The sequence below is a fragment of the Leptonotus elevatus genome, chromosome 4 (genome assembly GCF_054856555.1).
Source record: "Leptonotus elevatus isolate MCC_2025b chromosome 4, RoL_Lele_1.0, whole genome shotgun sequence".
Lineage (NCBI taxonomy): Eukaryota > Metazoa > Chordata > Actinopteri > Syngnathiformes > Syngnathidae > Leptonotus > Leptonotus elevatus.
In genome coordinates, this window is record NC_141242.1 from 10910986 (window position 1) to 10937705 (window position 26720).

The 26720-nt window shown below is 39.7% G+C and overlaps 2 protein-coding genes across 6 annotated transcripts in view; one reads left to right on the forward strand and one right to left on the reverse strand.

The window, feature by feature from the left end:
- Nucleotides 1-3413, forward strand: part of lrrk2 (leucine-rich repeat kinase 2) — a 44019-nt gene extending 40606 nt beyond the window's left edge. For 4 of the 5 annotated variants that reach the window (XM_086074066.1, XM_086074064.1, XM_086074065.1 and 1 more), the window contains 5 exons: nt 865-1011; nt 2193-2425; nt 2569-2637; nt 2715-2850; nt 2941-3413. In XM_086074066.1, coding sequence (XP_085930192.1) covers nt 865-1011; nt 2193-2425; nt 2569-2637; nt 2715-2842 — 577 coding nt within the window. In that variant the 3' untranslated portion in view covers nt 2843-2850; nt 2941-3413. The remainder of the gene's footprint in view (nt 1-864; nt 1012-2192; nt 2426-2568; nt 2638-2714; nt 2851-2940) is intronic. The other variant, XM_086074068.1, reaches the window with a different exon arrangement.
- On the reverse strand, nt 3247-22864 carry slc6a15 (solute carrier family 6 member 15). The gene is made up of 12 exons (XM_086074069.1): nt 22688-22864; nt 19370-19832; nt 14882-15039; nt 13942-14068; nt 13616-13797; nt 9441-9551; nt 8564-8805; nt 8236-8428; nt 7052-7244; nt 6612-6771; nt 6372-6534; nt 3247-5365 (listed from the first exon to the last, which is right to left on the reverse strand). Exons 2-12 carry the CDS (start codon nt 19677-19679, stop codon nt 4982-4984), a joined length of 2223 nt encoding a protein of 740 aa, XP_085930195.1. The 5' UTR covers nt 19680-19832; nt 22688-22864; the 3' UTR covers nt 3247-4981.
- Nucleotides 22865-26720: the final 3856 nt, after the last annotated feature.

Below are 26720 nucleotides of genomic sequence, written 5' to 3' on the forward strand. Positions count from 1 at the left end.
AAATCTTTAAAGCGTAAAAAAAATATATGAAAAAATGGCTCTGTTTTATTTACTTCCTGTTGTGACCTATAACCTGTAGCCAAACTAATAATAATAATAATAAATATAATATAATAATAAATATAATACATATAATATAATAATAAATATAATATAATAATAAATAAAATAAATATATATATATTTTTTTAAATGTTAACTCTGGTAATTAATTTAAAATCTTTAAAGCGTTAAAAATAATAGCTCATTGTAGTTGTATTTACTTCCTGTTATGACCTATAAACTGTAGCCAAACTTACTATCCAAGACTAGAAATCTATTGGAGTTGAATAATAAAATAATAATAAAAATAAATAAATAACAAACAACATTTTTTTTAACGCGTTAACTCTGGAGATTCATTAAAAATCTTTAAAGCGTAAAAAAGAAAAAGAAAAAAAAAGCTCATTGCTCAAGCTCAGTTTTATTTACTTGCTGTATTTGACCTATAACCTGCAGCCAAACTTAGTCACTGGCGCGAACATGGACAAACGCGGACTATTGGTAGATTTAGATTTACCGTCAGTTTTAGTAATTTGTGGTCTTTACAAAGCCAAATTCAATAGCATAGCATGTCGACTCATCTCAGAAATTTGTGCGATTAATTGAAATGTAATCAGCACTAATAATATTAATCCTAAAAATTATATAAAATTAATAAATAAAATGCTAATAATGTACTTGAGAATGTATACTAAGTTATTTCCCATCAATGTAAAAAATATGAAATGGATAAATAAAATATTTTAAAAAATGTGCTTAAGTATTTATACTTAATTCCTTCCCATCACTGTCCAGTGTGTAACCATATTTGCGGTTTTGTAGACATCAGCCCAGCGGTGAGGCCAGCGTGTGGCGCATGGCGGTGGATAAGTACGTGTACCTCAGCAAAGCCGGCATGGCCACCGTCGAGGTTTGGGACAAGAGGAGCGAGCGCATGGTGGACTGCATTGACTGCGCACAAATCATCAGGTTATGCGAAAAGCCAATAATTGCCTAACAACAACAACTCAGTGTCGTATGGGGTTCCACAGGGTTCAATTTCGGGGCCCCTGCTGTTTTCATTGTATTTGCTGTGCCTCTTCCATCTTAAGAAAAAAAAAAGTTTTTATGTTGTTAATTTATTGTTTTGACTGTTTTTGTTTATATGTGTCTGATTTTTACTTGATGTACAGGACTGTCTGCAGCTATTTTTGTTTTTAAAGCAGGGGTGTCAAGCTAATTTTTGTGGCGGGCCACATTGTAGTTACGGCTTTCCTCAGAGGGCCGCATGTTACGTGAAGCAAAAAATGTTTCATTATATCATCATATTATTAGATATATACAATTGAAAAAAAGCAAAGGATAATTGTTTATTCACGTTCTGTCAAAACAATAAGAAAAAAAAAGTCAATGAAGAATCTCAACATATTTATAATAATAATTAGAGGTGTCAAAATTAGTGTGTTAATTTTGAGTTAATTTAAAGTTCCTTTAATGCCACTCATTTTTTAAACGAGTGATTAATGACCTCCCGTTACTTGGAAAGCCTGTAGTGGGGAATTCCAGTCGCAACGCATCAAAATTTAGCAGTAATACATTTAATAATAATGCACATACTTGTGGAGACTGGGGTCAAGTTGTATTTTACAATTTTTAAAATGTGCAGAATTTCCCAACTTGCTTCATGTTAATGATTAGATAGCTCTTATTATGAAATGAAAAATGCACAGAGCTGTCACCAATGTCTTACAAATGCAATGATGCCATCTAGTGGCAGAAAAATGACCATCACACTTTTTTTTACCGCACAGTGCATATTTAAAATTTTAACTCAATTTAATGAATTATTATGAAATTACTGTATCAATGACTACAAGATGCAGCCATATTTCCCTTAGTTTAAGATTTTCTCGACTTTTGAGTTAACTATTGAAGTCATGCGATTAATGACCATTAACAAATGTAATCGCCTGACACCCCTAATAATAATACAATTTGGAATTGTGGTAGAGATTTTGTCAAGAATCGTGAAAGTTAAGACATGATTTTCTTTCGCGGGCCACGTAAAAAGATGTGACGGGCCAAATCTGGCCCCCGGACCGTTACTTTGACACATGTGCTTTAAAGTATTCTATAAATAAAGCTAAGTACGCGTCTTTGCCTCCTCGCAGACACAAATCCGGTTCCGGCGGTGGGGCGGACGACGGGCCCGCCGACGGCTCTCCGTCTTGGGCCCGGTGGGCTCGGGTCAAGTCCCTGCTGGTTGGGCAGGGCTCGTCCACGCTGTGGGTGGGCACCCGGGGGGGCCACCTGCTGCTTCTGGAGCTGGGAAACAAGCACCACGTACTGCGGGTCATCCCGCCGCAATGCCACTCGCTACGATGCGTCGCCTCTGCATTCATAGGTGGATCTTATCGTACATATGTCATTCCTCTTTTTAAACCTCCCATTTATCATTTATTATTATTATTATTATTATTGATTATATCATGTTCTTCCAAATAAGTTGATGATGATTGATCTCATTCTTGAAATCCGGTATTGTAGAGAAAGAGAACTGGAAGAATGTGGTGCTGGTGTTGGGCAGAAGACTCCCGCGGGACAAGAGCGAGTGGGGTGAGTGAGGAGGCGTCGTTGGTCGGGGTTTCAATGTGGACTCTTTGTTAAGTGTGCTTGTTTTATGCGCCCGCAAGACGCCCAGTCGGTGCTGATGGTGTGGAACAGCACGCTGCCCTGCGAGGTCAAAGACTTAAACAGACACGGGGAGAGGAGAGAACACATCGCGGCCAGGATGAGAGAACAGCTGCACAACCACGAATGAACACTAAGGTTGATTTACGGCTTATTTTACTTCTATTCTTCTTCTTTTTTTTTTTACTCTTTATATAAAATAAAACTTCTAACTTTCTTATTTTCCAGAACGTTTGGTGGCAAAGGGATTAAGTTGACCCACGACCAACAATAACATATTTTACCTGCTGCACAGAAGAGAAAAAAAAACATTAGCATTAGCCACAATGCTAATTACATCCGCCATTTCAAGTCATGTGACCACCAATTAAATGATTGACTGAATAAACACCACACAATTTTTTTATTGTAATGATGTGTTCCTATTTGTGGTTTTCGTTCCCATTTGAACTGTTTAAACTTTTCAAACTGGTTTGAACTCCCAGCCAGGTTTGTAGTCATCACCAAAAAAAAAATACCAATCGACACCTTAAGTGTTGTTTTTGGGTCATATTTCATGTTTAATGTAGAAGAAGAGGAGGGGGAAGAAGACATTTCTCTGCTGCATGTTTTCAAGCCATTTCATGGATAAAAACAAACTATTTACAAGAACGAGGACTCGGCCCTCACAAACACATTAGTAAAAAAAAACAAAATGACGTTAATAATGATTTGATGACTTACTGAACCTTAATAAAAACGTTTATCCAAACAAGGCAGATAAATATATTTATATGTACAGAATACTGTAACTATACAAACAAGGCCTATTCCATACATGATAACGTAGGCACGCTTTACTCGCACAATTGTGGAACTTTTCGAACGTATGCACGCACGCGCACTTTCTTGCTGACTTCTGCATCTTGACGTAGGCTTATTGCTCACACTTTTTTTTTCCTTAGCAGCAAGGAGGAGGGGGTCCAAAGAGTAAGTGAAAGGGGGGTGAGGGGAAAAGTCACACTCGGAAGACACTTCATTAGGTACGCCTGCCGATGAATTTTACGATAAAGTTGTTGGTAGTTTTCCGTTTTTTTGCCATCGCTTTATCGCATGAAGTCAAATTGATGAAATAATGGCAGATCTGGGCTGTGCTCGTCCAGACCTTTCATATGACGTATGAGTCAAGGGGGCTGTCGCTAATTGATTTTTATTTTTTTACATTTTTCCAATATGCATTGATCAAGATTTGGCATTGGAAACTCTTATCCTGTTGGGCTATATTCGGCCTTCCTAAAAACAAATATGAAAAGACATTCTCACTTATATGGTGAATATTAAGTGCTTTTGCGCTTTATAAGAAGTTTATGTCTTCAAGTAAAATAATATTTTGTTCTTTTTCATTCTGGTAAAAAAAAAAAAATAGAAAAGCAAAACTTTTTTTGGGGGGGGGGATTCTCACAATGTTAGATTAACAAAAATAATGACAGATCTGGAAAGAGCTCATCAAGACCTTTGTCAGTACTTAAATTTAATCTCGGTCATGGGTGGGTAACCTAAGGCCACATTTTTGACATGTTCAAGATTTTTTTTTCTCTCTAAAAACATTAAACCCACAAATGCTGCATATACACATTTGTTCAATGGCTACATCAATCAAGAGATCTGTATTGATCATTTAGTCTGTTTGGCGAGTCTGACTTGCGTTCGTTCCTTGCCAATTCCAAAACTATTCGCAAATTAACTTAAATTGATTTTTTGGTTTTGTTTTGGGCGGGGGGAAACTATCCATTAGGCGCTGAAAGAAGAAGAAGTAACGCCTGATAACCATTTCTAGTGCCTTTTCTGAAATGCAAATGATGCAAAAGCTCGGTCCACTAAAATAATTAATAAATAGTGCTTTGGCACTATCTTTTGGCATCTTTGTGCTTAAGGAACTCTATGCTAAAGTGACATTCTCGTGTAAAAGAAAAAATGAGTGCACTAGTGCCAAAAAGCTATGTTGAAGTGAGAGCTTATGTCAAATGTACATGTAGTGCTTTGGCGCCAAATTGTACATGCAAAGCCCTGTTGAATAAAAACTATTTCAATTCATGTTACTCGGCACCCCTGATGGTGTACCTAATGAAGAGACCTATGAGTGTATATTCCCACTCCTTAGTGTGTAGTTTGAAAATGTTAAGGTTCAGAGACAACAGAGAAGAAATGATAAGAAATAAAGCAGCTAGGCTGTTTAACAAAGAGAATGCGGTACACACACGGACGACTAGACGGGAAGAAGGGAGCCGCTCTACAAGTCCGACTCCGGCATATCTGGGACGTCGGCCATCAGGTAGCCGATGCCGTAGCGACCGTTGGGCGCGGCGTCCGGCTCGGGACCCCCGCCGCCGCTCGGCTTGCGGTAGATGCCGTTGGCGGGCATGGGCGAGGGCGCCTCGCTGGGGGCGGTCTTGGCGTGAAGGAGGCTGGCGTCGTCGCCTTCGCCGGGCGCGCCGTTCTCCTTGATGATGCGGCCCTTCTTGTAGGACACGGCCGAAATGCCGCCGGCGCCGTCGTCGATCACGTTGAAGTAGCGCAGCGCGAAGACCACCGGCACGGGCAGCACGGCCACCACCACCAGGGAGATGCACAATGCCACGCCCCACGGAGGGAAGCCCACCATCTTTTCTTGGGCCTAGTAGGCATAGTAATGGACATAAATACACGCCACGGTGATGCTAGTTTCTTTAGCCTGTCTATGGCGTTACGTGTTGTGCGTTAGCATTAAGCTAGCAGACATTCGTCAAACAAAGTAATGTGGTTTGCGTTCAATACACGTGTAACTTTTTTTAATGTTGACTTTTTCAGTAAACTTCAGCTGCGAGTGGCAATAAACGGCTTGAAGACTTTTTTTTTTTTTTTGAAGAAACGTTCACGATCTGCAAACTGTTGCTGGTTGTTAAATTTCTAGAGTTCAAAACCCAAATAAATGCCAAGCGTTGACTTCATTTAAAAAATGGGTATGACAAGATACAACTTTATTTCTATTGTACAATAAAAGTGGAAAATATAACAAATGTTATTTTACAATGTATTAAAAATATTAGTCGTGCTGCTAATGCATAACATAAGCAAAAATTGCATCTCCAAATTTTGGGGGTTAAAAAAATATATATTTGTGATGTTGAAATGAAGGAAGAATAAAAAAAAAAGGAAAATAATATTTTACAAATCTGAAGAAATGCTAATATATTATTGTTAAATTAAGCTGTAATGCTGAAAAAAAAATTATAGATTTTTTTTTGTTTTCGTCAAACCATTATTTTCAAACTTTCTTTTTAAATATAAATAAAAGCAAAATATAATTGAAAGGGGAAGTCAAACCAAACATTTCCGGCCACTTTAGTGTAAACATGGCATTCTGCATCTCAACGGGCGGCCATTTTGTCACGTCAAATGACTCAGGCTAACGACCAATCACGGCTCGCCTGCTTTCTGGATTTGGTTATATGATGTTGGCAAGGTGAGCTGTGATTGGTCATCACCTCAGCCCTTAGGCACTATGATGTCAATTTCAGTTGACAAAATGGTCGCGCCCCCTGAGACACAGGCGGGTTTTGCTGCTCAATTCCTATTCGCAATATGAATCAGAATGCCGACATATCATTGCGAAGAATATTTGCGCCGACGGCGTGACCGACCTGCTCCTCTATCCAGGCGCTGTATCCGGGCGGCGTCATGATGAGCTGGACGAAGCTGGAGCCCAGCAGCACCAGCAGCAGGATGGGCGTGATGAACTTCCACATGTAGTAGTAGAAGCGGTACGGCGTGAAGCCCAGCATCTCCTTCAGGTCCTCGAAGAACCTGACCCAATTGGACGTTTTGGATTCAAAACCAAGCAAAGCCGCCATGTTGGAAATATCATCTGTATCCGCACGTACTTGTCGATGCCGTAGAACCAGGCGATGGCCAAGTTCTCCAGGATGACCACGATGAGCAGCGGCAGCGTGGCCGAGTAGTCGTCGAACATGGTCACGAAGTAGTTGCCCGAGCGCTGCACGAACACCAGGCCGAGGCAGAAGGCCAGCACGCAGCAGCCCACTGTGCCGCCACGGGGACGGGGTCGCAATATTAGGAACGGCGACAAAACGGTGCTTTCATGACTGAACTGAAGCACGTTTTTCAGGTATGTGTACTTTTTATTGAGCTCCCTTGCAGTTGAAAATGACTTTACTCATTCAGTGCCATTGACGGCTTTAGACGTCAAAGATATATTTTTACTGGGTTGAATCAGTACTTGTATCGTTTTTTTTTTTTTTTCTTACACAAGTATCCGAGTACTTTGACCAACTCTGGATATGAATAAATGTGTGTCACTGACCGGTCAGGAGCTCCTTGCGCACTTTGAAGGTGTCGATGAGCGGCGTGAGGATGCCCTCGATGGTGCCGAACATGCTGCCCAGGCCCAAGTTGACCAGCATGAGGAAGAACATGACGGACCAGAAGGGCGACGCCGGGAAGTGCGTCATGGCTTCCGTGAAGGCGATGAACGCCAGGCCTGTGCCCTGCACCGCCTGGGGGTGGGGGTGGGGTGAGATTGAGATTGTTGGATGGTTGGCAGGACTTGGCACTTTGTCTTTCCAAAATTTTCATGAAAAATAAGATTGTCCGCAAAATATTCCATATCACACCTTCCATTCCATATCTTTTTCATTAAAAAAAAGTTTCTTATAATAATAGTTTCAACTTTTTTTCTTTTTTTTTTACAATGCTACTTTTCATTAATAAAATTATAATTTTGTCAAATTAATAAAAAAATTATTGGAAAAGAAAAACAACTTTCTTCCCAGAAAGAAAATTATTTATTCTCATAAATCACTGCTGTTTTATTTATTTATTTAGTTTAGTTTATTTCTCACATATTGTTTTTGGGGTAAAAAAAAAAAAAAAGTATTCACAAAAATGTCTCTATTCTCCTGAGATTAAATTTTTCTGTAAAATAAATAAATACAAATCTCTACTAACATTCGTGCAATAATATGTATTTTCAAGAAAAAAAAATATGACCGTATTCTTTTGAAAAAGTAATATTTTCTTTATTATTATTACGGATGGGCAAGTACCGATATCATATCGCTGATTTGCAATCGAGAACTAGAAATTAGACATTACAAGAATAGAACTTTCTTAGGTCTTTCTTTAAAATGGTCTCTTTAGGAAATGTTATGTATCAAAAGTAATAGTTGTATCGGTACTTGACATTGATAATGGTGCCTAATGATCAAGACTCGAGTTTTTAGTTATTTATTTGGTTAGAAAAACTGATGCTCATAGTATATAGACTATTTAAAAAACTTTTTAACTAGAAAAATTATGAGTTTATTCTCGTACAAATACTACTATTTTGTCTAACACCCCCCCCCCCCCCCAGTAATATTGTTGAAAACAAAAATCGAACTTTATCCCTACAATATTCTGTCATTTCTTTGGAGAAAAAAACAACAACCCCTTTGTTGTAATGCAATGTATTAATGGGCATGTCAATGTTGCCGTTAGTCGCCAAACCTTGTTGAGCTCGTCCTCGACGCTGCAGGAGTCCAGTCCGAGTTTGTCAAAGTCGTCCTCCTTGACGCCTTTGATGATGCCGATGATCTGACGGTAGTCGTCCACGCTCACCTTGTGGCTGAGGTTGATGTGGCTGGGGATCAGGTTGGCCTCGATGCCGTTGCCCAGAAGATCGACAATCTTGTTGCTGTTGCTAAAAAAATGAATACAAAATACAGTTGATCATTTTTCATACAGAAGGTGACACTTTTCCTTATTTGGTCTTCACTTCCTTCCGACTTTTGAGGCTTCCTAATCCATCAGCAAACGTGAGGAGGCGGAGACTCACAGCGCCACGCATCTGCCGTTCATGATGTTGGCCTTGAAGCCGAGCACGGCGAACACCACCAGGGTGGCCAGCACCGACGTGAAGAAGTTGATGAAGGACACCAGCACGGCGTCAAAGTGGCAGTTGTTGTCGCGCTTGTTGTAGCTGGAGAAGGCGATGACGCCGCCGAAGCCCAGGCCCAGCGCGAAGAACACCTGCGTGGCCGCCTCGCGCCACACCTTGGCCTCAAGCATGATCTCCAGCTGGGACACACAAACGCCGACGGGAATGGTGAGAAATTTCTCCACAAGGAGGACGAGGTTAAAATTAAAAACTCAAAGTGAATTTATTCTAGAATTTTTTTCTACTATAACTATTTTTAAATTACAACTTTTTTCCTTGAAAAAAAATAAATACACTCATTCAAAATGTTTTGAATTATTTGTTTGTATTTGTAACGCTTCTATGTGGAAATGGATGATCTGGTTGCATGGCATTGTTTTGTGTGTGTAGCTCCACAAGAGGGCGTCAGAGCACCACAAAAGCGTTCGTTAGTAGTGCCGTCTTTCCTATGAATTATGTCAAACTAACTCTTGTTTCCCTGGCGATGGAAGCTTTTGCAGAATCTACAGCCATGGCAGATGATTGGTTTAATATTACTGAGATGGCAGCCAATCAAAGCACACACTTTTTTTTTTTGCCCAGTTTTTTCTCCCTCTTATACAGACTGGGTTATTTTGATGTACTGAAAGAAACATCATTTTAAAAACAGGTTCCTATAAGCACATTGTTTGACCATCTCCCTGAAAAATGCAAAGTGTGATATCTTAATGCTCACTGTTGCAGTCGCGAAGAGAGCGGGAGGAAAAAAAACACCGATTCCAACACTGCGCCTTACCTTGGGCGTGAACATGTGGCGAATCCCGTCCATGGAGCCCTCCAGGAGTAGCGAGCGAACCAGGAAGCAGATCAGCACCACGTAAGGGAACAACGAGCTGAAGTACATCACCTGAAAGAGCAAGCACAGCACAGGTCACCAAAACGTTCAAAAACAGCAAATGAAATTTTGAGGACTGCTTTTTTGTCTCGAAAGGTCCCCTGGAAAATGTCTCAAATGAGACTAAAATGTCCGCTTACACGCAAAATGGCTGTCTTCCGGTGTATTTTTGGACGTGGCTTTGTGAGACGTTTGTCCATCTAGTGGTGATTGGTGATATTGCAACTTAAAACTACAGTTGCCATATTTGCATTGTTTTAAAAATAAAATTCTCCAATATATTTTAACATTTGGGGGAGGGGGCAAGATCCCCCCCAACCCCCAATTTACGAACCGTGGAAACCATGTATTGAATATTCATCAACATTTTTTTGAATAATTTAATTTATTTATTTTTTTATTTTAATTTACAAAACTGAAGAAGAAAAAACTTAAATCAATGGGCTAGTCAGAGTGTGGTCCGTCAGTTGCCCATTCCTGCTCTAATATGACTACTTTCCTAAATGAAGTAATCGAATACTTTACCATTTTCAAAGTGATCATCTGATTAAAAGGACTTATTCTAGTCACTGTGCTAACTATTGCGACAAGGATGAGTTGCCCAAGAAAAGTCAAAGTACGTGAGCAAAAAGGCACGCCCGCAGTTGCTAAGTCATTTACGGCAATTCCTGGGAGGTCACGAACTTGTGACAGTCAACACACCCTGCGGTAAGAGTTAAATTCAAATTAAATAAACGCGCAATACAAACACAATAAGACAGGACAGGTAAGTTACACAAACATTCATTCAGGAAATGCAAACAAGTAGCGTAACGATTAACGTCATTTATTATGTACAGAGGACTCTTCTTTTTTTTTTTTGCTAGCAAATTTTGAAGGTATTATTTTCATGGCTAAAATATGATACTGACTTGAGTTACGGCCCAAGCAGTATTTTACACATTACAAAAGATAAATATCTTCTTCCGGAGTTTAGTAAGGTTATACTTTAGCACACTTTCATGTGTGTGCAATAGATAAGTTAAGTTGTGTTGCGCTAAAGTTAGCATGCGTTGCTAAGTTCGGTGCTACGTTATTGGCTAATATTGCATTACTGTGTCCACCTTTAGGTTGTTTCTGATAAATGCTAATGTAAACAATAAAGTCGGTTGTAATGTCACTTTTGACTTTTTAAAAGAGTAATTTGATTTTTTTTTTTTTTAGGTAAATGTGGCTGCATTGCTGTTGAGTGAAAGAGACATTGGAGGCTGAATTTCCCCAAAATGAGGGAGGACGACTGAACCAACGGTGAGTCACAAACCTTCGCTGAAATGCTCCAACCACAAGCGACAACGAAAACTCAAAATGTTTCATCATTTTGCATCCCCCATCTGTTTCGTATATGTGTTGTTAATCAGAGAGATTTACGAAGTATTGTATTCTTTGCTAAACCAACCTGCCCCCCTCGCCACCCTCCCTCTCTCCGTCCTCGCCATCTCTGGCAATCAAGCCAAGCCGAAACAGCGCGTGTAACCACGGCAACCAGATCCCTTTCACGCCCACCCACGCTCACACAAGGATATTCCTTGCAAAAAAAAAAAAAAAAGAAGGGAGGAGGAGAGGCTCCCATTAATATTCTTTTGTGCTCACACTTGCAAGACGCCTCGTGGGGGCTACGACGGGGAAAGTTGGGACTCAGACCTTACCCCAAAACCTGTCTAGACACACCAGGTAAAACACTTTAGGGATTATTTTCAATGTTCTTCCTCGATTACAGAAGTGGCAGCACAAAAACAGACCAGAGTGGCAGCGGGAGATAGCGTCTTGACAATAGCAAGTGGCTATCGGCCGCATTTTAAGCCACAGAGGCCAGACGGGGACGGTTTGGCGCGACTAATCAAGATGGCAGAGATTTCAGTACGGTTGAGGGCATCCATCTTGTTTTGTCTTGTCCTGTTGCGTTGGACGGGGGGAAGAAAAAGCAAGACGGTTGCCGCGGAAGCAAACCATAGCTAACGACAAAGTAAAAAAAAAAAATCGTCCTGACAGAGTTCCAGTTCTCACCTTAACGACACAAATTTGACCAAAATGATCATCAGAACTTGATAACAAGATTCCGCTACAAGATTTATGACACATTATGAGGTGCATCATTAGCGCACGCTGAAGTCGAGGCGTGACGCAAGAAGAGGGGATCAAACGTCAAAAACATCAAAGCTCTCTAAGATTAAATGCTGTGCCCATTTTGTTCCCAATTAGCTCCGGCTTGACCTCCGAACATCCAGCGGCTAATACTCGTCATATGACAAACAATGGAATGATAAAAAAAAATAAAAAAAACACGGCGGTACGCTAAAGTCTTAATCCTTCCGGATGCTCGTCACGTTACTGTCAGCTTTGATGCTGCAGGTCAGCGTAGGTAGTCGGTGAGCTTAAGGATGAATCCCTCCAGGAAAATCACATGAGCCATCAAGGATGACACTTCTTAACATCATTTTACAACTTTTTTTTTTTAATCTCATAACATTGAACCTTTTTAGAGCTGCGTAGTATTAGCGACTTTAAACTTTATTCTTTATTTTCTGTAACTATTGTGACTTCATTCTCATTTCAATTGTATTCCCTGTAACATATAATGCCTTTCCTTGATTAACATTAAAACTTTATTTCAGAATACTAAATTACATCTTCAATCTCATAATTTTGCAACTCTCCCCCTCGTAAAACAGCTACATTTGCGTATTTTTTTTTCACATTAATATTATTCTCATATAATTGCAATTTATTACAATAATACGACTTTAACCCATTTTTAGGAATATTCCAATTCAACATAAAATTACACCCTTTTTAATCTCATAACATGTTAACATAGCCTATAATTTCATATTTTGCAACTTTTTTTGTGTGTAAATTATGATTATTTCATAACATTATAACTTTAGTTGGTGGTTGACTAACTTTTCCAGTAAATTGCGACAATATTGTCACAAAATTACAATATGTTTTGGAATACTGAAACTATTTTAAAATTGTGACATAGCATTGCAACTTTTTTCAATATGTCATTATTCTTGTAACATAACATTTTATTTGAATATGACTTCATTATCATAACGTAACAATTTCAGAATATATATATTTTTGACAAATTACTACTTTTTCCACTTTTAAAATTACAGTATTTTTTCCGAATAATACAATTTTATTCTCACAACATTACAACTTTCATGCCTTTATTCTCATAACAACGTATTTTTTGCTTTGCAATATAACAACTAACTTTTTTTTTTTACGGAAGGAAGTACTAATTATTAACTTTTTTTTTTCTTTTTAGAATATTTCAATTTATTCTTGAGACATTGCAACTTCTTGGGTAATATTACGAATGTAACATTTTGTTGTTGTTGCAACATTACTTTTGTACTTTTCTAATTTTCTGACTATTGGCTAACTAAGCATAACTGAGCACTCCGAGTGCGTGCCTGTATACAAGGCATCCATACAGTTAGCGCTCCGTAATCTTCTGCCTTAATGTGAGCTAACGAGGTGTGAGAGGATTTGCGAGAAATGGCCTTTTGTTTTATGAACACTGTTCCCAAAATCCAACACTACATTTAACCTGGCTATGTAGGCCGAGACCTTTCCCCCAGTTCCCTCTACACTCTAAAAATGGATTGTTTAAAAAATAAAAAAAACTACCAATCTAGTAGTTTAAGCTCATATTGGGTTGATTAACCAAGATTGGTAAAACATTGATCATTCCGGGTGGTTATGGGCATAACAATTTGATTGGTTAGCCAAACAACCACTGAAATTGGTTACAATAGAAAGTAAGTCTAGATAGATCACTTGGAAATATATTTTTATTGTATTCTAAATGTATTTATTATTATAAGCGATTACAATAATATATATTATAAATAATATGGAAATGTGTATCGGTTGGCCCAATCACCAATATATATACACCTACCATTCGAGAGTGGTAGTTTTAACCAAAGGATCTGTCAGACACATAACGACCAGCTCGATTGGTCAAATGTAACCTTTTTTGACCAATCCCTTTTTAGGGTGTAAGAAAAGGTAAGCAATACCTTCCCTGAAGACTGGATGCCCTTGATCATGGCCAGGCAGACCATGGACCAGGCGGCCAGCAGGCACAGCGTCATCTTCCAGTTGAGTCCTCCGCCCTCGGAGATGCTGTCGGAGATGTCCAGGGCCTCGCGGTACCAGTAGTAGGTGGTGGCTGAGCTCTTCTCACACTCGGGCACCACAACTGTATGGTAAAAAGTAGATTTGTGACATCATTGTTTTTATTGTCTTAACATTTTTCAAATGTAATATTAACTCATTAGTCTTACAACATGTCAGATTATTATTATTCTTTTTTTTTTATATATATATCTTTTACATATCTTACACGTGCTGTTCTTGTTCTTGACCAGCGGGCACTCGTGCCATGGCAGCGGTTGCTGGAAGGACTGTGAGAAGTAGAAGAGGCTCCAGCTGATGATGACGTTGTAGTAGAGAGCCACAAAGAAGCACACCTGCACAGAAGGTCTATTATTGGAGGGGGTGGGGCCTTTGGGGAGGTCGGCCGGGTGTCAGAAAAGGAAGACAATCTTCATTTTAAGGATGCCTTGATTCGTGCCACATTAAATGCTGCTGTTATTGTTAGCAACGGAATTTCAATTGGATTTCAAGTCTTGGAGCTATTTGTGGTTTTAAAAAGGGTTGTTAAAAGAACAGTAGAAGGATTAACCACATTTCCTTATCAAGCAAGCGACATCATCCTTTTACATATTACAGCTAGCTTGTTAGTGGCTAACGTCAATAAGAAAAAGGCAAGAAATTACATACATTTGTTCAACAATCTAAGTCTGAGCACCTAAAAAACAATTCTTTGAAAATAAAGTTCCAAAAAAAAACAACAGTACAGGAATAAGCTACATTTCTTTATCCCAAAAATATATTATTATTATTATTACATAGAATTATATATAATCATCTTACTGAACATTACAGCTAGCGCATTAGTGGCTAAAGTCATTAAGAAAATGATAAGAAATGACTACTTGTCCAAACAGGCTAGTTCAGTGCGCCAATTTGTAAGCTAGCTAAGATAGCTTACAAAGCTAGCCTAGCTTACACATAATAAAAACAAAGAACTAAGTTGGGGCATGGGTGTTTCACAAACTAAAAATATGTTTGAATGCCATAAATTATTCATGTTTGTTTTCATTGAATGATTTGTTTTTGCTAGCTCTGTGTCCAACTGGATGCGTTGCCACCTCGTTACTCCCAAAGGCTAGCCAGCTAGCAAGCTAACGTTTCCAGCCATAGGACAGCACGGGACTCACCACGCAGCTAGCAAAGCCGATACCCCCCAGTCGAGGGCTGATGTAGTTCCACACGCCGATGCTGCCCCGACGGATGCGCTGACCCACGGCCAGCTCCAGGAAGAAAAGTGGGATGCCAATCAACACCAGCAGGATGAAGTAGGGCACAAGGTACGCCCCTAATGGTAAAAAAACAATAAAACAAAAAAAGACAATATATTAGCGGTCAATTATGAAATGAATCAATAATGATTTTTGATAAACGATGAATCATTTAGAGACCTAAAATTGTGCAAATCATCATTACTTAAGCCTCGCAATAGCAAATGTTCGCAATTTTGTATTTTTAATCAATCCTCCAGGAAAGCAGACTAATTATCAATGCGTTGAATTGAAATAAAAAAGACCTTTAGAAAACAATGATCAACATTTTTGTCTCTTTTCTGTATCAAATCCAAAATAATTGTTAGTGCATTTTCTGTAATAGGGCCCCAAATGTTTACCAACTACTACCTCAGTTCTGTTTTGGTTTAGCTGAAGGAAATTTTGGCTCCAGTGGTTAATTTACCTTAAGACAGTAAAAGGTGAATTTCTTGCTTCTGACCATTTTTTCTTGGAATCCGAATTATTACTTTTAGGTAATTTTTTTGAGGGCTAAGGTAATGAATGACATACTAGCATAGCATTGGCAAAGTACACGTGACATCTGCTTAGTCCCAAGTTTTATCAAATACCAGTAACCTTAAAGATGGAGTCTAAAGTGATTCATAAGTGGGATCACTCAGCAAGAAGTCCTCTCTAGAATTAAAGTCTGTACCAGGCTAGCTTTTGGTGTGCTTCCGTGGATACTCGAAACCACCAAAATCAGTTAAAGCAGCATTGCATCACACCTTTCAAAAGTACATGATGAAAGCACGCTGTCTTTTTTTCTTACCCACTCATACACACAAAATGATGTTAGCATTGTTGATATTTTTAGCTAACAAGCCATTGCGCAATCTGGCCACGTGTGTATTGTTTTAATGTTAGTTTAATCCCTGTCCAAATAGGGTTTTGTTTGTTTCCCCAGACAGGATGTTTTTTAAGTCACACTGCCCCTCCCAGGTCTGAATGTTGTCTTAACAATTAGATCATCTTATTCTATTTCATTCCGGGGAGAGGCTGACACATCAATCAGCATCAAATCCACACCCACCTCCCAGGTGGTCTCCCATTGTCTTTCCAAAAGCAAACATTCTGATATGAGCACCTTTTATATTTGCCCAAAAATAGCCTCTGCAGTACGCTGTGGTTTGCTCCACTGTGGCAGTGACGATGTCTAGCGTAGCGCTCAGAGCAATAGCATGCTTGCTCTGATTCAACATTTAACTTATTTCATTTCAGGAGTATTTCATTTTTTATTGTTTTAGTTCAAGTGATATTTTAAAGTTGTGAATTGTTTCATATTTTTTGTCTTTATGACACTCATGCTGTGATAGATTTTTTTTTTGTGGTAAGTTACAGAAGTACGGACCAAAAATGACAAATGCACTTGAACTACAGTGGGAATTACTACTTTCCTCCAAGAGTGGTGTTTATTTATCAACTAGTGGAGCCATCTGTTAAGGGAGAGAAGCATTTATTTGAACAATCACATTTTGTTAAAGTAACTACAATGTAGAAAGGTAGTAAAATGCCAAGAATGTGCAGAAGTCAGCAGAACATAAATAAACGTGGACACACTCACACAACAGTGTCGAGCGATCAAGTTAGAATCTACTGACGCGCTAATTGTTCTTAAAGGCGCCATTTCCACATGACGGAGGACCATCTTTAAAACTGCGCAGAAAAAACAAACACTTTTATCGGATTACGTTTTGCGTGCTGCTGTTTTGGTTAGCAACAGTTTGTTACTTTATGTTTGCTCCGCAGGAGAGCATTCTTCTTCCATTCTCACTTGCTGGTCTTCAACCAGCAGCTGAATCACTCATTGACTAAACCTAAAGTTGTACAGTAGCCCTAAATCCTTTTTCCACTCAGGCCTGTGCTTTCTTAAAGAGACAGTAGCGCGCGGCCTGCGGTACCACGAAAGGAAATGAGTGTCTTTTAATAGATGAAAGCACAATGACGTACATATGAACTACACTGAGGTTTCTGGTGTGTGCATGTATGTGTGTGTTGTGATGGGGCCGCTGAGGTCCCAGACGTGTCGTTTTAATCCAATTACGCTTGAACCCGGCGGGGTGACCAGAGCTGTTTAAAACAGGCCTGACTCTCTGGCTGACTCATGGGAACGACCTGACTCACAGCATGAGTGTGCCGGGCACCTCACTGTACAAAAGTAGAACAGTAACATCATGTTACATTCGACCCCTTTGGCATGTACGGGTATAATGCTTGAGCTTGGCTGTTCGATTGACGTGACCTCTCTCTGGCTTAGCCATTCCTTACCTATGGCTCTCTGTTAGCACACAGGATTCAACTAATAAATACTGTATGTGCCACATGCAGTATTTATTAGTTGAACCCTGTTAAGACCGTCGATCACACATTGATCGTGGGAGAGGGCAGACCTTTTCAGGGCTCCACACCCGTGTTGTCGATATGTTGGCATCAATTAAATAGTTCAGCTGAGGATATACAGTCCTCTGCTAGTTGCTATTAGCATTTATTTATTTTATGTAACCTTTATTTAACCAGGAATGTCCCATTGAGATTAAAAAACTATTTTTCAAGGGAGTCTTCCAGCAAAAAGTTACAGTTTCACCACAATGGATATAAATTACCGGTGGATAAAACGGTTAAATGGTAAGCAGGCTGTCTCAAGTTTTTGCAATGAGATAAGTTCCGTTAACATATACATGAAGTATAGCGGGCATTAATACAAGGACCCGGTGGAATCTTTCAATCAAATGAGAAAATAGGTGGATTTCCATTTATGCCGTTGCGGCACCCTCTGGTGGTTAGTTTATTAGTGCCGTTTGATTTTAATTAGGCATGTTTTGGCCACCTATGTTTAAGACCCACGCTAATGGCCAGATGAAGGGGAACGCTACACGTTTGAGTTCCTCCACAAATTGACTTGATTCACACTGTGTGCGTGCAATAGCAAATAAGTGCTTCAATGTTCGTGATTTTATGCGCATTGAGGTTACCTGTACCATTGGAACTGTATGTAATTATGACCTCAGATAATTAGAATTCTATAGACGAGACATTTAAAATAAAAATGATCACTATCACTGTTGTGATGTACAAAAACACAATGTTTTTGAGTTTTTAATAGTAATAATAAAAGCTTTTTTAATATCGCCATCTTGCCCTGACTACTATAATAAATAATGCTTTACTACGGCACTATTTTACAATCACTTTTTTTCTTCTTTTTAATAACATCAAAAACAGAAGCTGAATGACAACACTTGGTAAAGATAACAAGATGGAGCACAGACCTCCGCCAAGGCCTAATAATAATGCTAGATTGTGATGAATTATTGCCTCCTTGAATAGTGCCGAACATAATGAAACATAAATGTATTTTCTTTTTCTTTTTTTAACACACACACACACAGTTTTGGTGGTTATTAGAGGAAACCAACAAAACCATGACATGCAGTGGAATGCTGGGGCAAATTGGGTGGAACTAATGAGCTCATAGCCCCCTGGCACATAAACATTTATTTAAAAAAAAACGCCATCTATCCATTATGTAAGATCGTAGGCAGACTATATGGAGCTAATGAGTTACGTCGAATCTACTGAGTGAGAATATAGTCATGGACGCACACAACATTTTGGAGTGACTACTTGTTCGTCTAAAAGAACGTTATGTGTCATTAACTCATTCACTGCCATTGACGGCTATAGACGTCTCTATTTGAACTATTTCTATTAGTTTAACATTTTTTTCCACTTTTGCTAACAATAGTATGAAAACCTAGAGAGAAAAATATTGTAAATTTAAAACAGATTAATCGTTAGTTAACTAGTGAAGTCATGTGATTAATTACAATTAAAAAATGTAATCGCCTGACGGGCCTAATTTAAAAAAATAAATAAATAAATAAGGGACATTTAATCGTAATTAATCGCACGATAATTTTATATCTGTTATAAATGTACAATAAAAAAATTATAGGTTTTCATAAAAAAAATGTTAAACTAATAGAAATACTTCACATGAATTTTTGACGTCTATAGTCGTCAATGGCAGTGAATGACAGTGAATGAGTTAAATGCGCCGTCTCTACACTGAGTACGATCTGAAAGAGATTGGATAGAACTAAAAAAGCTGCAATGCTCCCCAGAACCTAAACATGGTCGCACACACCATTGTGGAGCGACCATCTTATGAGTCTATAGACCACTAATTTCTGTTTAATACAACATCTCTACATTATCTAAGATCTGAGACAGACTTGGCAGAATTTATGAGTAGTTTAGCTGCCCGCAACATACACATGGATGCTCATAACATTGTGGAGTGACCACTTCAGAATCTACCGGAGCACTAACGGTCATTTCACTCACCTCCCCCATTCTTCTGGCACAGGTAGGGGAACCTCCAGACGTTGCCGAGGCCTACGGAAAAGCCCACCTGGGCCAGGATGTACTGCAGCTTGCTGTTCCAGGCCGGCCGCTCCTCCTCCTCCTCTTCGTCGCCGTCGGAGCCGCCCTCCTCCACGTTGCGCTCCTTGCCGTCGCCGTCATGGCCGCCAATGATCAGCGAGCTCTTCTTGAAGGAATCGTCGCAGGCGTCCTCGTTGGAAAGCAGGTCCCGGGCCGACTCTGTGACATCGTCGTCAAGCTCTCTCTTGACGGCTTTGCTGTTTTTGGGCATTTGATAAACGCAAACGAGGGCTGCCAAGTGCTTGTTGTTGTCGTGTTGAGGTAGCTCGATTGTCCCACTTTTCAACTTTTCAGTTTGTTATGAGTCTGTAGGATTTTGGGAAAGACGTTGAAAGAAGTTCTTAGTTCGTCATTATCACCGGATCTGTGGAGCATAATGGGGAAATCGATCAGCAGTCGAATTGAAGCATTTTCAATGTGTCGCCATTGAGTTGTCTCACAATCGCAATGGAACCTCGGGTCACGAACAAAATTTGGGAAGAAATATTGCCTTGGTCTTAATTAGCCCTCAGTATGGTTTCAAAGAAACTAATACTGTGAGCAGCAGTGCTACTAGGAAGCCTAATCGCATTACTATTGAGAGAAAAAAAAAAAGAAAGTAGTAGTACTGTAGCTAAGCATGAGACATGAGTGATGTTTGAGACCTTGCTGCCCAGTTTGATTTGGCAAAATCTACCATCTATTCTACTGTCACCAACAGAGATGCAATAAAGGAAAAAGAGCTTGCTGGTGGACGCTCAGCGAGACTAAATTATGCAACATTTTTAGATGCTGCACAAACATTTGCACACATTGTGTAAAAGTGGTGCTGAAGTAGATCATTAGTTCCTTCGCCTGCCATCCGGCACGGACCACTCTGCGGAAAACGGGGGGTGCTCCCGCTCACTTCCGCCGTCGTCAAATGATCACATTCCAGTTTTTAATGACGATTTATATTTTAATTTTGGAGTAAGTCACTTATCAAACAAAGGCAAACATACTGTATTGTTGTTTTGGAGCTGGAATGAAACGCTTCCATTCGTCCATCCAACACTTCGTTTTGCATGACAGACTGTCAGAACTAATTGAAATCATTAACGAGGCTCCACCTTACAGATAACTTGTGTTTATTGAAATGTCATGCACATAGCGTTAGAATTTCGGCACATGAACATACTCACTGTGTCCTCGATTTACGAATTTGTTCACAAGTCAGACCACGCCGTAGACAATCACAAACCTACCCTAATGGGTAAAATAATATCAGATTTCAGATGTAATCAAATTGTATTGATTGTTCTCTCCTTTTCGCAAAAATGGAAAAAAAATATTATAAAAACTTTGGGGTTTTTTGCCCTTCTATTACAAGCTTTGAAACAGCACGTTCTTTTCCCAAGCATTAACTTGGCTCAACCTACACAGAAAAAAATGAATTTGAGCAAAAACCATTAGAGCTAAATAAGTCAAATATGCTATTCGTAACCTCGAAAACCTCGAGCGGCTGCTGTGAACAGCATTGTTTAGAGAAGATGTAAAGTGTGCTTTTATTCTTTATCTTTAGGCTAATATGACCAAAGCATGTCACGGACACCTGGGAACTGTGGAAAATGTGATAATATATGTTTTTAGAGGTGCTATTTTCACAACTATGAAAACACACTGCGTGGCAGGAGAAGCGGCGGGACAGACACTATCGCGTTTCTCCCACCTCTTAAATGAATGGGGGCGGGGCATTTACATAACCAAACCGAATCGAATCGATTCGAAGATGTACCGTCCTGCAATCGTATCACACCCATATATCGAGATACATATCGAAAAGTCTTTACGAGAGACGCACACCAGGCATAAATCGGTTTGATGTTGCTATTGATGTTTCTTTGGATTTATTTTACTTGGATAGTTACGAGACACATATCGATCGTCTTTTATTGGAGAGATTCGCACCGATCCCTAATTAATATGAACAATCACACATACTCATCTTTTTTAATTATATAATTTACAATCAGACAGCCATTCTCTATAGCACTTCTGACGAGAGTCACAGATGAGCTGAAGCCTAATGCCAGCAGACTTTGGGCGAAAAGCGAGGTGCACCCTGGTCGCCAGCCAATCGCAGGGCACACGTCAACAAGCATGCATTGCCACTCACATGATTTAGGATTTGATTTTGATAATCTTCTTTGGACAATTATAGAGTCTCCAATGATGCATGCTGTTGGAATGTGGGAGGAACCCAAAGTACACGGTGAGGGGTGAGCATGCAAATTCGAACCCAGGACCTCTCATCAGTGAGTAATTTACTTTGCTGCCTCGTATTTAGTAATGATGCATCAACTTAACAGTAAATTTTAGCAATATACTCTTATTTTATCACTTACAATTAATCAATAAACAAATTATATAATGAGAAATGAATTAGGAGCAGAGGTTAAATTCGTGCAAAAAATATATAAGAGGACTCATTTTAATGTAAATATAGGGTGGTCAGGATTAAATTGAAAAAATATAAGAGGACTCGTTTTAATGTAAATATAGGGTGGTGGGGATTAAAGAAAGGTTCGCTTTATCACCCCCCCCCCCCTCCTAAAAATGTCTGCCTCTACAGAGAGCTGACTACCAAGCACTAATCATGACAATCAATCAATTTGATTTGTAAATGCAGGCTTTTGGATAGTACGACTGTGCAGGTGTACCTAATAAATTGTCTGATGGTGGCTGAGTGATGATGTGTGGAAAAGAGATCCAAGGGTGTGGACGACGCACCACGCGCAGCATCAGGCCATTTTGTTCATATCATATTCCTTTCTCCTTTGCGAAACAGGATTTAGAACACAAGTATTAGGCCGATTAATAGATTTACATAGTTGCAGATTAGCTCGCTTTCCTCGGAGGATGCTGAGTAACCTTCAATGCGGCGAGGAAGGAAACGTTATTTTAACCCGTAAGGTACCACGCATGCTGTCATAACCGGGGCCTTAGTGTGGAAAAAATGACGCCGCCGCATTTAAATCATTTACAAATATATACAGTAATATGAATAAATCCACACGGTTCGTTGCAGGATCCCACAATGTGCCCATTGTGAGCCTTGCTAACCCCGAGGCGTCCACATGTGATATTTCATCATCCCATCCACGCGCGCGCACGCTGGTACCCCAGTCCATGCCCAGTCTGATTCACGTGGACGCGCTCGCACGCACACACATATCGAGGATGCTCCGAAGCGGGGCTCACCTATTCGAGATGGGGGGAAAAGGCCGAGAAGAAGCGGAGTCGTCTCAAGGGATGAAATTGTGAGAGCGCATACACGGGGCGGACATTATCACTCGTTCTGAATGAGTCCAAAGTAGGTGGGATGTGGTCGGTGGTCGGTGGTCGGTGGTCGGTGGGTGACTGGCGTGCTCGTGCGACGCTGTTTTTTCGTCTGCCAGCCGGCACGGACCACTCCGCGGAAATTGGGGGGTGCTTCCGCTCATTTCCACCGTCGTCAAATTACCACATTCTAGTTTCTAATCCTCAGTGTCCCCTTACATCCATTTAAAATTGTTTTGAAACACAACACGCCATTTAAGCACAATTTTTATGGAGATTTTACCGTATTGGAGCACCTGTTTTAAGCGTAACCCCCTCATTTGGCTCGACTTTGGTACGTTCCACTACTAGCTTGTCGTTACAGAAAGGGGTTGGCGCTTTCCGAGCAACGTGCCTCTGTTTGTAAACCGCCCAGAAAGGATACGTTGAAAATACATTGCTCTTTTAAGTTCTCTTTTAAGTTCTCTTTGAAGATGTTTTTTCAAAGCTCAATGTTTTTAATGGTGTTCAATGTGGTTATTTGACGTTCGTGCTAACCTTGTTAACACTTATTGGATACTGATTACTAATTCGTCCATTTTGTTTCTATACTTAATACATTGTTCCTTCTGTATAAAAAAAAAATGGCCTAAACACTGAAAAGCACTGACACTCCGGCCCCACTCCTGGCCCTGAACTCACTCCTGCGAAAGATGATTTATTTATTTTTTATATATATATATGCCTAATTGTGGTAGGACAACTCATTCAGGGTTCTTTTGTCTTTTTTTCTCTCTGACAACTAAGATCTTACTTTCACAAGTTACGCTCCATTTACGTTGGGGACAGGTGTGGCCCTGGCAGAAGTCAGCATGAGATATTCTTGTCATCTAAGACCACAAACGCTTTAGCTTCTTCCACATCAAATTTATGAGTGTGACGCTCAACAGGCAGCATAAAAAAGTATTTTTGCCGTAAAGGAAATATGGTCCATTCTTATTTCCCACCAAGCTAATCATAAGATAAACTTCAGTGAGCATGTGGAATTCTAAAAATATCACTTTGCCTGCAGGAAGAGCAACATGAAAGCTGTCCTTCATTCTCAACAAATCATGATTGAACATTAATTTTGTAGTGTTTGCTGAAAGCTGACAATATTGGCATTTTTAAACACAGTAAACCAAACAAAAATAGTTAATCTACCTGAACAAATGAAGTGACAAACTTTGGATATGAAGATTCAAGATTGTGCGCTAACTAAATAACTAACCTCAGCAATGGAAAAATTGGCTAATCTTCTAATTCGATGTACTAACAAAATTATAACTGCTTATCTCACTGTATCTGTGATCAAAACAACTCTTCATAGAATAAGTGCTCACTAGGCCAAGTTTTGGTCCTTAGATAATGTCAGCTTTGGCGAATATCCACATGATTCCTCATTAGCAGCACCATTAGCACTGTGATGATCCCTCAGTTGTTGTTTGTCAGGTGACTGCGTTGCTGGTACACAGCGTCAAGAAACTGCTGTTTTGATTCAGCCGTGACCACAAAACACATACACGTGAGTCACAGGTGACGTCTTGCTAAGGTCCCCCGATGAATAGTTGATGGCGTGCTTGTGACTTTAGTAACATGAAGCCCATGGAAAGTTGAAGGGTATTGTTTTTCGCTGCGCGTCACAGATACGCTACATCTCAGCCAATGGGGATAACCCTGCCACGGAAGCAATGAATGAGGCAATCAGTCGTGTGACGCTTGAAAATGAAAATCGCCCGACAATGGGGTGACCAAAAGTCTTTTTTTTAACAACATAGACTACAACATGGTGACCAGAAGTCCTCTTCTCCACTGTCTTGTAGGAATGAAAACGGAATTTAGTCTATGAGGTGACTATATATTCTTTTACCCTAACATGTCTGCAGCTCGACACGACATAATCCACTATTTAGTAACTACGAAACGACATTGGTGGCCCAGATGTCCTCTTTTATCCTGATAAGTTCTCTTTTAATTTCTCTTTGAAGATATTTATCAAAGGTCAATGTTTTAAGGTGGTTATTTGACATTCGTCCTTTAACCTTGTTAACACTTATGTGACACTGATAACCCTAACCCTTGAGACGTGAGGGTTTTTTTTTTCACCACAAACATCAAGACAGCATCCTGTAGTACCACATTGATCCAAAGGAGGCATCAGTGAGCACCTAGAAAGTGTTGTCTAAAACATCACACGTGTTTACTCACAATACTTTTCTATTCAATCCCAAAAAAAAAAAAAAACGACAACATCCTGTCCTGGTGGTCCCAAGCTTTGATGGTTTAGAATATCATTGTGGCACAATAAACTTTGGAGTCGTGGGACCTTGCGGAGAACAAGGTCTTTTCATGTCTTCTAGGAAGCCTGCGAGCTCAGCGCTATTGTGATAAAGGTAAAAAACACAAATTCGATCTGCTTGTTGTGTCTTTTTGTTCGGACTTCCAAGGATACTTTAGGTTGTTTTCCCTCTGTCGGAGAATTCCCAAAATGACACTCTAATGTGCCAGTTGGTGGACAGTTTGACACGTCATGTTACTCCGCTATATCTCAATTCAGAGTTTGTGTCACCGTGTATTGTCGATTTTTAAGTCGGTTTTTTTATGGGTTTTGTAGTACACAGGAAAGTCATCATTTAGATTTATGTGCTTTCAATATATTTCATGTTATGCTGCTGTACGAATGTTTTGATGCGGTTAACGTAGCATTTGTGCGTAACATCAATGCTAATTTATGTTAGCCTGTCTATGGTGTGTCATGTCATATGTTAGCATCAAGCTGGCGGACTTGCCATTTGACAAAGTTATATAGTTGGCTGGACATTTTGATGTTTAAATATACAAAGTTTCATCTTTTGTTCTGACTATGTGTCTACTTTTTTAGGGAATGACAAACGTCTCAAAGGACGCATGCTATGCATTATCAGTTATGTTGGGATTCTTTAAACTGCAAGTGTTGCATACACTGCCCTTGGAGCCATTCACACGCGTGTGCACACGCAGAAAGAACAGAACAGTGTGTGTGTTCTGACACAAGGCCCACAAATCACGGGACCTGCAGAGTTCATCACTATACCGCGTAGCCACGTGTTATTCTTATTCTAAAACATTTTCCCCATAGGAAATATTGTGAAGGAATTTATTCAATTGGTGGTTCTTTTGTCATATGGTTTTTCACACAATGATTGCTGTCAGACGGAATGCACTTGTCTTGTGTTATGTGCTACTTACTACAACCCGGTGAGGAAATCATCGAAAGGACATGTGACCACGAAGAGGATGTGTGCTCGTACTCAGAAAACCTCTTGTCATACAGGAAATAAGAAACAAGGCTAAGGCTAATAGGGATAAGAAATGATGAACTACATGTTGGAGGAATTTTGTCTTTTGTCTCATTGTATCAGATTTAATTTACTGATACGGTCACACTGATGTTGGAAAAAACGCTCTGGGTGGGTCTGACAGGACTGAAGAATGCAACACGGTGACGGATTAGCCCACTTCTCTCTTTCTCTCATGTGCAACTAATAGCCTATGTGTGGGAAGTATAGCTTGGCCTTTAATCTAGCTCAGTGTGGGAAGAATCATCCACAATGTATTTTTGGGGGTTTCAACTGGAGACATGTTTGTGACTTTGTTTCTCACTGACATTGTTGGGACTCATCGAATGCTAAGGCTAAACTAATGTGCCCGCTAGGTGCTAAGTGCAAATCCTCATTTATGAAATTTAGATTCAACATCTTGCAATGGTACAAAATAGTTGCTTAACACGTAACAACATGAGTACAAAAAACTTAACTTTGTGCCCTGTGGTTGCCGGGCGGGTCACTCTTGTGTAAAACAATAGCTCAAATGCTAACATGATCAAAGTTTTCATGCTAATATTATATATCAAGATAGCAACATGATCTGAAATACATCATAGATGACATTAATGATA

Bases quoted from the DNA above. Each gene is read 5' to 3' on its own strand.
- slc6a15 (XM_086074069.1), bottom strand. From the start codon at position 19,679: ATGCCCAAAAACAGCAAAGCCGTCAAGAGAGAGCTTGACGACGATGTC. The intron at 13,798-13,941 runs GTAAGATATGTA...TTTACCATACAG, and splicing joins CAAGAACAAGAACAGCACGT to TTGTGGTGCCCGAGTGTGAG. The intron at 7,245-8,235 runs GTTTGGCGACTA...CCCCACCCCCAG, and splicing joins TCGAGGACGAGCTCAACAAG to GCGGTGCAGGGCACAGGCCT.